At 46.3% G+C, this 13246-nt stretch overlaps 2 protein-coding genes across 5 annotated transcripts in view; one reads left to right on the top strand and one right to left on the bottom strand.

Annotated features, from left to right (window-relative positions):
• The window catches only part of CUNH2orf49 (chromosome unknown C2orf49 homolog), a 35355-nt gene that overhangs the window by 19715 nt on the left and 2394 nt on the right, over nucleotides 1–13246 (top strand). The window lies entirely within an intron of this gene.
• The window catches only part of FHL2 (four and a half LIM domains 2), a 77045-nt gene continuing 66434 nt past the window's right edge, over nucleotides 2636–13246 (bottom strand). For all 4 annotated transcript variants that reach the window (XM_033175570.1, XM_033175571.1, XM_033175568.1 and 1 more), the window contains 3 exons: nucleotides 9377–9546; nucleotides 5088–5274; nucleotides 2636–3244 (listed from right to left, as the gene is read on the bottom strand). In XM_033175570.1, the coding sequence (XP_033031461.1) occupies nucleotides 3093–3244; nucleotides 5088–5274; nucleotides 9377–9546 (509 nt within the window). In that variant the 3' untranslated portion in view covers nucleotides 2636–3092. The remainder of the gene's footprint in view (nucleotides 3245–5087; nucleotides 5275–9376; nucleotides 9547–13246) is intronic.

Here is a 13246-nt window from a genome sequence, read left to right as displayed (position 1 = left end):
TGCTTACGCACTTTGAGCTAATAAGATTTCTGCTCTTTGCTGATGGACCTGTGTATGCCTTGGAGAATGCTTTCAAGTTTGTTGCACATCTGATTGCTCCTGAGTGGATACAGCCCAGTCCATACATACTTCCCGAACCTCAAGGATAAACAAGATTCCAGGAGGGCTCCACTTGGCTATCTCTTTCTCTGCTTTTCCATGTTAAACTTCTGGCCGGTCTGTCATTCTGCTTTTTGCTACTAATAGCACAGAGTTCCCAGCCCCTTCCTTCATTGTTCTCTGGCAAGATGTCTTACTGTTTTTGACAATCCCCTTAGGCAAAGATTTCTCAATTCTCCTTACCGAATTGAAAGATTTCTCAATTCCCTTGGGCGGAACTGCTGAGTTGCCAGTCTCAGAGCCTGGCTTTCCCCTGGGGGCTGGACAGTGGCCTGCTTCTCCAGGAGTGACACCCCTTCTCTGTGAGTGGGTTGGTAGCCACCAGTCTGCTGAGATTGCCCCTCCCAGTATGGAGCCTCCGCACTGGCAGGCTAGGGTAGGGGCAATTGCAGCTCTGGGATTCTCAGCCTGTGGCACCTGGGGCAGAGCCCTAGACCAGGATCTGGGGGAAGAGAGACCCCTTAATTTTTGGCTGCATTGGTCCAAAGTAGAGTTTGTCACATGAAGCTGGGGAGTGGGGATGGGATGGGATGAGGCTGTGGCTGAAATACCAGACTCACTGTTCTTCCTAAGACTTAGTAGTGGATTTTCCTGAATGAATGTGTATTTTGTTATATGCCTTTGGGGAGATTTTCATAGACTTTGTGTTGTGTGGTTTATATACAAGTAATTTCCTTCAGTAGGAAGAGGGTTGGTCAGCTAAGCCCTGCACACCACTATCCGTAAAGTCCTGTCAGTCAATGCTTTAAGCCTTGGCTGAGCTGCTTGGAGTCTGGCCTAAGTATACACGGTTCAATTGTCAGCCAGAAATTTCTAAGTTCATGCACCACACTTGGGGCTCTCCTTTTCAGGATTTTCTTCCTCACTTTCCAGAGGCTGTTTATCCCAAACTCTGGCCTCTGGTTCCTCAGTCTAGTAAGACTGCAGGTTTCCTAACACAGTTTTAGATCCCTGGCGGGGGGCTGCCGTTGGATAAAAGGCCAAAACAGGAAAATCACCCAGTGTCATTCTCTTCTTCCAAGTGTCTACCCGCCTCCAATATCTGCCTGCTTTGGATCGTGCTCCAGTGTTCTCAACAATTAAATAAATATTTTGTCTAGAATGACTGTTAATTTGGAGAGAATTAGTCCAATTGGAGCTATTTACTAGAAGTGGAATTCCCCCTAACCATTACTTTTAGAATGGGTAATTTAAGGTTGGGAGAGTCTGTGTTTTTAATGAGAACAAGTAAGATATTCCAAAATGAAATTTGGAGTGCTTTTACTTTTATGAAATAGAAAACAGCAAAACAACTAACAAGGGATGAAATTATTCTTTTTAAGCAAAACCTCAAGTCAACTATAAATCCAAAAGACTCATTCCAGACATCATCAAACATTCTAACAGTGACTACCACTCAGATTAAGAAACTGATTTCACATATGCTCAGCATATATCAGACTTGATTTCCACCAAATTTTTCTGTTGCTTAGCGTATCATTTTATTATATTGCGTTGTCTTAGAAAACTAAGGACAAAAACGTCACTGATGCTAAAGAGAACTGTGCAGTGCTCTATCCCATACATTGGCTCTGTGCTTCCTAACTGTGTGCTGCTATCTGAGATTATTTCACAGACTATTGCCACGCTAGCTCAGAATGTTATTTTTATTGTAATGACTGTGTGTCTCTCCTGCTTTACTGCCCTTTTCAGCAACACTGAAGGCTCCCAGTGTGCCCTCAGTTGCGAGGGTATTGAGAACATAAAGATGAATAAGATGTTGTCTCTGGCCTCAAGTTGCTTATGTCCTTGTGCAATCTTTCACTTTATGGAAGTCGGTGTAAGATGTGGATCCGTAACACTAGGACAGAGCCAATAAGGTCTGCCAAGAAAAATGACCTGAAAATTGGCTTCACTGTCAGGAGTTTATGTTACTGCATCAAATGCAGAGGATTACATTCCAAGAGAAAGAGTATGGGAAAGAGAGAAGGTGGCCGGGTGCAGTGGCTCACACCTTTAATCCCAGCACTTTGGGGGACCAAGGCAGGTAGATCATCTGAGGTCAGGAGTTCGAGACCAGCCTAACATGGTGAAACCCCGTCTCTACCAAAAATACAAAAATTAGCCCAGCATAGTGGTGGGCACCTGTAATCCCAGCTACTCAGGAGCCTGAGGCAGGAGAATCGCTTGAACCCAGGAGGTGGAGGTTGCAGTGAGCCGAGATTGTGCCATCGCACTTTAGCCTGGGCGACAGAGTGACACTCTGTCTCAAAAAAAAAAAACCAAAAAAACTGGGAGAGAAGGTAGCAAGGAAGAGGTGCCTGGTGTTGACTGAAGGCTTCCTTTAAATAATGGGTGTGATGCTATTCCAGTTGGCGATGCCCCAGGCCATTGGAACTGCACTTAACACAGTGAGCATCGGACCATGCAATGAAGTGTTACTTAGACTCAGTGCCTCAACCTTTAATCATGATTTCACACACTGCCTGGCAAAAGATTTTGTTCTGAATAACTTTATTGCAAGTCACATAATCTTGGTTTAGACTTGACACAACAGGAAGTTACAGAGCTGTAAATACCAATTGGTCATTACCTTACTGAGTTTAGAAAACTTTCAAGTTCGTGACATATGTTAATTGCACTTAAATAGGCAGTGAGAGAAAGATTTATAAAGACATCATTCAAAAGGATTTTTACATTTGGGTGTGCCTTACTCGGTTACAAAAATTTCAAACCATCTTCCCACCTTGGGCCTAGGGCGGATTTTCTCTTTGCCTGGGACTGAACTAGCACAAAGCACTAAAGGGTTGAAGCAAACGTGAGTATCACTGAAAAGCACTTGAAGAAAGTCTCGATGTGGCTGGAACAAACCAGAAGGCAAGATTGCCTGGGTGAGAAAGAAAACCTAAAAATCTGTGTGTGAGATCACAAGCAGCAACTTCTCCGTGTTGACTTCAGATGTCTTTCCCACAGTCGGGGCACAGGATGTCGTCCCTCTCTGTGAGGAAGCCACGGCCCACCAGGGAGAGGGAGCACTTCTTACAGTTAAAGCAGTCGTTATGCCACTGCCGTTCCTCAAAGGAGATGTATTTTGTGCCGCCAAGCCCTGTTAACAGAGAGAAAGTAATAGCGGGTGAAGAAAATTAGAATCAGGCAACTGGGACTGAAGAAGGAATTGTGGTTTGATCCATTTCAAAGTTTGGATTGTGTAATATGGATAGTGTGAACTTCTAGGGACTGGGTGCCGGGAATCCGTATGTAAATCAGATTCTATGCACAGCCTGGAGGATCTCGTGAATATCAGAAGAGAGATAGAAACTGGTTCCAAAACGATGTGATAAGTGCATCAAAGAGCGCTGACTGTATTTGTTATGTGTTTTCCCACAAAATGAAACTGTGAGAACAGGAAGCAGATTTCTCTTATGCCTTCACTAGGTGCCTCATGTTGCCTGGTGCTCAAATTTTTCTGATTTAATGATTGAAGCACTGAAGGGAGTGTAGAAGAGGAAAAAGTTAATCCTCCCTGGGGTGGCCAGGAAAAGCCTCACAGATAAAGCGCGATGTGGGTAGGAATGAGGGGAGCGGGATATTGTTGCGGCAGGAAGATCCTGAGAAAGCTGCAGGCAGATAGAATGGAATCAAATATTTAAGGTACATTGGTCCCTGATTATAATACAGTTGGTTTTACCTAGTGTTTTTTCTCAGTGCTACCATAACCACAATTCACATTCGTATCTAACGTTTTACATTTAAAAGTGCTTTTATATAGATTGTATCACTTTATAAAGCGTAATGTTATAAACATTGACCTCAACAGACTGCTGAAAACAGCATTAAAGATGAATATGTTCTGGCAAAAGATTGCGTTTTCCCCCTCAATGATTCCAAGGGAAATGTGGTATACAAAGGACCAGAAACGGATATTTTAACATAGGTAAGTAAACTGTAAATACTATGCTTTTCTTCATATTTTAATTTCACATGGAAATGTCATGAGCTCTGCATCACACATGAGAGAACTGTTTTAGTGACCTGGGAAGGTGAGTTAGCTCAGTTAGGTGAACTTGGTTCTAGGCCTGAGGGAAAAGAAAGTCAAGGATAAGCACACAGGGGGTGTATAGATGTGTTTCTGTCATTACACTGAAAAGCCACATGGGAAAGCCAGGCCACCGGGTACTCCATGTGTCTGCCACCTTCCTCTGATAGAGAAGAACCAGTCCACTGAATGCAGTGGGATTGAAAATCCCACATCATAAAACTTCTCCTGTGTTACTATAGAAGACACACTTTTCTCTCCCCACCCAGTCACTAATTTGTGCAGTGGTATGTGGTGACCATCTAAAGGACTTTAGTGTGAAGTCATCTGTTCTCCACACGGAATTTCTCCAGCCTGCTTAATAGTCTAGTCCAGAAGCCTGGTCTGCCAGCCAGCCAGATTTGGGGCTCTCACTTAGCCAGATTCTTCGGGGGAATACAATATGAAAAACTCCTTAGAATGTACCCTCTGCCCTCACATAGCTATGGCCTTGTGGCAGACATTTCCCACTAAGATGCTTTGGAGTACAACCGTCCCCCTAAGATGCTAGGGGACACTTCTAAGAAAACAGCACAGCTGCTCAGCCTGAAAAGGCCAGTTTTTATCGTGCTGATGTGCTGTCACAGGCTCACAGGCGGCAGTTTTAGAGAGAATCCAACCCAAAGCAGAAACTAAACCAGAGCATAGGCCATATGGTTGTGATCCGGTGGGCGGCAGAGGAAGTAATCATTACTTGCTGAAGCATAGCCAGAGCACCAAGGAGAGGAAAGCAGATAGGCAGAAAAGTCTGCTGTGTTCAGAGCCTTCGGGAGGTCTGGGAAGTTTAGGGATATAGACAGGGTCACATGCTAAAATGCTAGGCCTTGTTCAAGCTTACAATCCCTCTTCAAAGTGGGGACCCCGGGACACTCACCACTGATGGGGTTGGTACACCCAGCACACTTCTTGGCATACAAGTCACAGAAGCAGTTCAGGCAGTAGGCAAAGTCATCGCGAGCTGTGAAGCGCTGCCCAGACAGCTGCTTCCTGCAGGCGGTGCACACAAAGCACTCCTTGTGCCAAGGCTGCTCCCGGTAAGTGACCCCTCCCGTGGTGATGGGCTGTAGGGACGAGTGGGAGAGTTAGTGTGGTCTCTGTGCTTGGGAGACATCTTCAGTCTCAGCTACTGCCACTGGACGTTGCAAGATCCTCATTCAGAAAAGGTCCAGTTTGTTAAACATCACCATGAAGCTGCTTTACAAACTTCACAGTCACTCGTTACCCTCGCCACACGCTTTCATTCCAGTGTCATAGGTCCTGGCTTTCCCATGAGTGAAACTGGAGCTCGGGGGTTGCCCTCAGCCCTTCCCAGGGATGCTGGAGATCTAAGGCACAGGGCACCTCAGTGGCGTTGCCACCTTTGCGAGCAGGGAAGCAGCACAGTGGAGGGGTCGGGATTGAAGACAGCATCAAGGAGACTTGGGTTTGAATCCTCATCCTACTCCTTACCAGACCTGTGGCTGGGAGCAGGTCATAATAAAGATCTCTGCACCTCAGTTTTCTCATCGAGGAAGTGAGGGTGATGATGTTAAAATAGGCAAGTTGATGGGGAGTCCTTACTTAGAACCCTGGCAGGGCCGGTGGCTCACGCCTGTAATCTCAGGACTTTGGGAGGCCGAGGCAGGTGGATCACTTGAGGTCAGGAGTTCGAGACCAGCCTGGCCAACGTGGCGAAACTCCATCTCTACTAAAAATACAAAAAATTAGCTGGGTGTGGTGGTGCGCCTGTAATCCCAGCTACTCAGGAGGCTAAAGCAGGAGAATCGCTTGAACCCTGGAGACGAAGGTTGCGGTGAGCTAAGATCATGCCACTGCACTCCAGCCTGGGCAACAGAGTGAGACTCTGTCTCAAAAACAAAACGAAAACCCTGGCAAGTGGTAACCTCTCCAATGCCACTCACAAGCCTGTCTCTCCAACCACTTACGGTGAAAGAAGGAAAAGGCTTAAAGGACAGCTGGGACTGGCACCTGCTGATGCCACAAGAAAATATGGGCATCTTGGAAATTTTGGGGAAAATAAGCCAGATGCCGTCATTCTCACCTGTCTTGTGGTCTTAGAACATCTGTGAGGTGAAGCTGCAAAGCCACGCAAGGTGGAACGGCCATCAGTACCTCAATTTTACCTGGTATTTTTCTCCAAATGTTGCATCTCACATTCTGTTTGAAAATGTGTGCTTGGTGGAGCTGAGTAAGCTATCAGAGGAGTGTAGGTGGCCTCAGCTTGGCAAACGAAGGCAATGGAAGATGTAGTGCAAGCACCTCCCAATCACGCTTTTTTGCTTTTTATTTTTTGAACATTTCAGTATCATCCAGTAATTCCTTTGGTCTTTACATAAAGCTTGTGAAGTAAGAAAGATATTAATTTTATGGGTGAGTAAACTGAGACTCAGAGAAATTAAAAAGTGACTTGCTGAAGAATTCATAGCTGGTTAATGACAAAGCAGGAGCTAGAATTCCGGACTCCCTTCTATCTTGTATTCTTTTCATTAAACCATAAATCATAAAGCATCTTCCTATAACCCACCCCACCGCACAAGAGAATGAACACAAAACACGCTTTGTTGCAGCGTATCCATACGCATGCAGTAGCCTGTGTGTGTGAGACATCTCCTCTGCCTGCAACATACATCCTCAGTCCTCCCTCACTCCGGATTCCATGCTTCCCACCCACACCAGCTAGCTCGATGCCTCTCAGCATAGCATGATTTTCTCAGAGACTCCCTCCCTAAACGCCATCCTGGCCCCCCACTCCTCAGTTGAGGTCCCTCCATTCCACACTCTGCTTTTCTCCTCCATAGCACACTGCTTAGTAACGACTGATGGGTTTGACACTGGAGCGTGCTTCCACCTAGACTACAGTTAAGTGTCTGCATCTTGTCCAGCATCGGATCCCCAGTGCCTGAGAGGGCCAAGTTCATGTCGAGGAGTGGATGCTTCTGGCATGAATGTTTTTGTGTGTATTTAACAAACATGCACACAAAAGGCATGCATCCCAGAAGGATGTGTTGCTTTCATTTTTGCAAATGAATAAAGCATATATTGGAAAGATGACAGTGGAAGAGCAATTCAGATGAACTTCTGTTAGGTCTTGATGAGAAAAACAGACCAAAATGAAAATAAGAAGGGGAGAGAACAGGGAAGAGGGTTCCTAAAATAAAAGCAGGAATGAGACCTCAATCTAAGAATAAAGAAAAAACAGGAGTTCGTGACCAGTCTGGCCAACACTGTCTCTACTAAAAAAGAAAACAAACACACACACAAAAATTAGGTGGGTGTGGTGGTGGCGCCTGTCTGTAATCCCAGCTACTCAGGAGGCTGAGGCAGGAGAATCGCTTGAACCCGGAAGGCAGAGGTTGCAGTGAGTTGAGATCATGCCACTGTACTACAGCGCAAGTGATAGAGTGAAACTGTCTCAAAAAAAGAAAAAAACAAACATAAATGGAGAGGAAATTAAGAGAGATACAATTTAAAATAACAGTAAAGAACAAAAGGGGCTGGGCGCAGTGGCTCACACCTACAGTCCCAGCACTTTGGGAGGCGGAGGCAGGTCGATCACCTGAGGTCAGGAGTTCCGAGATCAGCCTGGCCAACGTGTTGAAACCCCATGTCTACTAAAAATACAAAAAAGTCAGCCAGGCATGGCGACCCTTGCCTGTAATCCCATCTACTTGGGAGGCTGAGGCAAAAGAAATCGCTTGAACTGGAGAGGCAGAGGCTGCAGTGAGCCAAGATCGTGCCACCGTACTCCAGCCTGGGTGACAGTGTGAGATTCTGTCTCAAAAAAAAACAAAAACAAAAACAAAAAAAAAAAAAATGGAAACAAGAGAGAAAGGCTGAATAGAAATTGGTAAGACTACTCAGCACTCAGAAAAGGTGCAGGCAAGGTGGGGACATTCTTGCCCAGGCCAGCCAGGTACAGGTAGAGGCACTGGGATATTTCTCCACGGCCCAGAGGCAAGGGTAGAGGCCCCAAAGGCAAAACAGCAGAAGCTGGGTGAGCAGGGTCAATAAGAGGATGAGAGCAAACAGAACCTGCAATGAGTTCCACAGCTGGCATTGCCCAGGGCGAGTGAGCAGTGGGAGGGTGCCACTCAACAGGCTGATGCAAAGCCTAACAGCACAGAGACGCTGGAAGCTACAGCATAATCAGAGTTGCATGTGTTTAAGAGTCAGAGGGCACAGCAGAAAACTAAGCTCCACCCTGACCGGCAGAGGTCGGGGGGCAACTGGGCAGAGAGTTGGCTTCCTACAGATAGGCAGTTCCCTTTCTTTCTTTAACCCTAACAGAGCCATGACTGGAACAGATCGAGTAGTTAAGTTTATTTATTTTTATTTCTTTAATTTTTTGAGATGGAGTTTCGCTCTGTCACCCAGGCTGGAGTGCAGTGGTACGATCTTGGCTCACTACAACCTCCACCTCCCAGGTTCAAGCAATTCTCCTGCCTCAGCCTCCCGAGTAGCTGGGATTACAGGTGTGCACCACCATGCCCAGCTAAGCTGTGTATTTTTAGTAGAGATGGAGTTTCACCATGTTGCCCAGGCTGGTCTTGAACTCCTGACCTAAGGTAATCCACCAGCCTTGGCCTCCCACAGGTGATCCACCAGCCTTGGCCTCCCACAGTGCTGGGATTACAGGCATGAGCCTCCTTGCCTGGCCAGAGTAGATACATTTAATAAATGATCTGTCCCGTATCCACAGGGCCAGACTTTTCTCCTTTACTTTTCTTTTCACATCCGTCTCTCTCTCCTCCCTGCTCCCTCCCTTCCTCTCCCCCTCTTCCTTCCATCTTTCTCTCCCTCTCAAGTTTGCAATTGTTTTCTTGTTTTATTCATGGAGAGAAGCTGAACAAGACAGCTTTGGGATAGTGGCTCCCTTTCCCTCTAACATCAGGTCATCGACATAAGAATATATTTAGAAATAGTCTAGAAGAAGGCAGGGTTAAACGATTTGATCACAGGAGCTCAACAGTGTTGATGTTTTTGAAAGAAGGATGGGCGCCCAGACCCAATGGATAAAGCTCAGCATGTAAGGCAGGACAGGCACAGCTCCCACGCCATTCCAGTATCACAGGTATCCTTGTTTTTGGAAAGAGAACTGACAGACATGGACCATGGAGGCAAACCGGCCAGAATGTGCAAGGGCCAAGGGGGAATCTGAAATACCTTTTTGCACTGAACACACTGCATGGCATGTTGTTTCTCATAGCAGGGCACACAGAAATTCTGATTGTCTTTGGGGATGAAACTCTTGGTTCCAATTGGCTGCTGGCAGCGGTGGCAGATGAAGCAAGTCTCATGCCAGCTGCTGCCCTTGTACTCCATCTTGCGGGTACCTGTCATCAGGGTCAAGAGGAACACAGCAGAGTTATGGTTAGAGGGGCGTGGAGTCCCAGCAGTTGCCTTCAGAGCTTGCCACCCTCTAGTTTTATGACCAGAGCAAGTCACTTCAGCTCTTGAAGGTTCACCTCTAAACGGAGGTAATTCCTATTTTGTGCAGGGCATGGACTTTGTCTTTTGGTTCACTACTGTACACCCAGCTCCTAGAACAACACGTGTACATTTTAGGTACTTAACATTTATTTATTGAAAATCGTGGTTAGGAATGTTAAATCTAAAAAAAGTTAAGTCTGCCTTAGCAATGCGAAGTATAAAGGGAAGTGTGGCATAGCTCCGATTAATTTCTATGGAGCATGACTTTTGGAGTCTAGGGACTGTATTCACCTACTGCACACCTAATAAAGAACACCCTGTCTGGTTCACAGCAGAATGGAAATGGCTGGAGTGTGAATGAACCTGGAACCTCTAACCTGATTCAGTGAGCAGCCTCTACAACACTCACTTTACATACTGGCTGTTGAACCAAGTTGTGATGTATCTTGGTAATTTTATGCACTGTGCTAAGTGCTATAATTAAAACCTACATGTAGTTTTTTTATTTTCGAGACAGGGTCTCGCTCTGTCACCCAGGCTGGAGTGCAGTGGTACGATCCTGGCTCACTGCAGCCTTGTAACATCTGGGCTCCAGGGAAACTCCTGCCTCAAGCTGAGTAGCTGGAACTACAGGTGCACACCACCATGCCTGGCTGAAATCTTCATGTGTTACTTGTACATCCCATTTAGTAATTGCCTAAACCTGTGCCATCCATTGCCTTTTGAGTAACTATTAGCATTTGATACGTTTCTACCATTTCTCCAAGTGAACTGAGGAGCTCTAGAGAACTGAAACATTTAAGGGTCACCCCTGCCACCACCAAGCTGGACTCACTGCAAATGCTCGGTGTTTGCTGACTGACATTTTTTTCATTTCTGTTTACCAGAAAGAAGTGTATCTATTTATAGTAAGAGATGATTCCAGATAGGCATGTAAACAAGTACCCTTCGTGTAAAGCAAATGTAAAGAAAGATCTGGCGAAATGAGTTTCAGGGACAAAGAAACAGGAAAGTGTTGTAAGTGCCCGGACTAGCTGAGGGGCCTGGCCCCTGTGTAAGGACCAAATCCAGACTGCTGCCCACTTTTCAAATGACGTTTTATTGGAATGCAGCCACACGCATTCAGTTACTTCCATGGTTTCCATCCGCTTTCATGCTAGATGGCAGAGTAGTGTGCAACTGTGTGCAGTTGTGCAGAGTTGTTATGTAGTTGTGGTAGTTGAGTAGTTGTGACAGAGACTGTACGGTTCACAAAGCCCCAAATATTTATCTGGTTTTTGAAGGAAAAATGTTACCAATCCCTGGGGACTGCGGCAGGAGGGTCACATACATGTGACTTCAGCTAGTGGTCAGGGAGTGATGGGGAATCAAGCTGACAGGGGGACTGCCCGCGCCAGATCAGATCAGGTAAGCAGCTGCAGTAACACAGGTGGCTTATAGGAGTCTATAGACGAGTCCGTAGCTCTCAGCCCCAAAATCTTATGGTGCCAAGGACAAAGCTAGGGGTTTTATTTCAGCTGGGCTAGAAAGCTGGTCAGGAAATATCTGTCCTCCAGTAATTGGGAATGTGCTGAGAATTATCACATGATTGTTATTTAGGATCATTTTCTCAGCTTCCTGTACTTTCAAGACCAGACATTTGAGATTATATAAAATAAGCGGGGTGTGTGGTGGGGGGCAATGTGTGAGAGGGAATTTGGGTTGATGACACGCAGTGATCTTAAAATTCAAAACTAAGCTGTACCATCTATGGAATTCAATTGTGGGGTGATGAATCCTAAAACGAACATGACATGAAGCAATGGAAATTCAAGTAAAAATACTGGAAGGACTTTGACACACACTTCACAAAGATTTTCTTCAACCTCCATGCATACTTTTGTCACTTGCTCTTTGGATCTCTGACCTTCATTCTGATCAAGCGGCCCAGAAGCCAAAGGATTTTGCCAATGAATATGGGGCAATTATGACTCTCGTGACATTCTTGGCGAGTTCTGAAATAAGTCTTATCAGATCAACACCAGTGCGAGGGCAACTCTACGTGCAGGGAATGCACCTGGAGCCTCAGGCACGTGGCGCGTGCACATCTCAGGCAAGGCGACAGCCTTGGCCGCAGGCCTGCGTGGTCATATGCAGCAACGCCGGCAGGTGGCAGGGGCGTTCCTTCTCCTAACTGAATCGCACACTGAACCAAGTCTCCCGCAGACGAAGCGCAGTCTTGAAGAAGGGATGTCTTAATTGGATTCAAACAGTCAAATTAGGCTGGCTGCGGTGCCTCAGCCCTGTAATCCCAGCACTTTGGGAGTCTAAGGAGGGAGATCTCTTGAGCCCAGGAGTTGGCGACCAGCCTGGGCAACATAGGGAGTCCCTGTCTCTACCAAAAAACATAAAAAAACAACAAATTAGCTGGGTGTGGTGGTGTGTGCCTGAGGTCCCAGATACGTAGGAGGCTGAGGTGGGAGGATCATTCAAGCCCGAGAAGTCAGGGCTGTAGTGAGCAGTGATCGTACCACTGCTCTCCCACCTGAGCGAAAGATCGAGATCCTGTCTCAAAAAAAAAAAAAAAAAAAAAAAGGCAAGTGAGGAGCCAGAAATTTGGTTGCAGGGTTGGAGAGTGTCACTACTGGAGTCTGCACATGCGCAGAGGCTGTGGTGCATCTGTAAGCAACGTCTGCTAATAGGGGCGCGAGAGCTGGTAAACCCCAGCACCGGGGTTTCTGATGCTATTCCAGTTTCCTGATTAGTCATCAGGAACCTGACTTGTGTGGGGGTGTGGCGCTGGCGGGTTGAGTTCTTCAATCGTCCTCTAAATGTAAATTCACTGCAAAAGCTGTGTGCACTGACGCTGTAACCCATATTCATCTTGAATGGGTTCGAACGCTTTTAAAAATCAAACCCAGGCAAGCAAGTGCTTTGAGTCAGCGTTTCGTTGGTGGTGGTTTGTTTTGCATACACCAGGATTCTTCTAGACGCCCTGCCTTTGGTGCCCAGTCCATTTCTTCTGGCGGAGGCACCTGTAAGATGGGGATGAAGCCATCCAACCCAGGGGACACTGAAGATTAAATGGGATTCGGTAAAGCAGCAGTGTCCGACTCCTCTGTGTGTGCTCAGGGGCCGGTAGCTGTGGCTGTGTTATTATTACTACACAGCATTTCTTACCACAGAGCCTGAATTCCAGCTTCCCTCATTCCTTAGTAGAAGAGACTGCTGGCCAGTTAATTCTCAGATATTCAGTATGGGTTACCTCTCACTGAACATGGGGCTTTTACTTCTTATTTGATCATGTTTTTCCTTTCTTTCCCTCCCCAGTACACACCATGAGAAAGAGAAGGTGTGATGGTTAATTTTATGTGTCAGCGTGGCTGGGCTCTGGTACCCAGTTGTTTGGTCAAAAAAACGGGTTTATTTGTTGCCGTGAAGGCGTTTTTTAGATGTGATTAACGTCTAAGTCAGTAAGCTTCGAGTGCAGCACATTACCCACGTATCAGGGCCGGGCTTCATCTAATCAGTGGTAGGCCTTAGGAGCAAAGACTAAGGTTTCCCTAAGGGCAACTCATTCTTCTCAAGACTGCAATAGACACACCCTGGCTGAGTTTCCAGCCT

This window comes from Trachypithecus francoisi, unplaced genomic scaffold (genome assembly GCF_009764315.1).
Source record: "Trachypithecus francoisi isolate TF-2019V2 unplaced genomic scaffold, Tfra_2.0 Lachesis_group17, whole genome shotgun sequence".
NCBI lineage: Eukaryota > Metazoa > Chordata > Mammalia > Primates > Cercopithecidae > Trachypithecus > Trachypithecus francoisi.
This window is presented reverse-complemented; position numbering and strand designations above follow the sequence as displayed.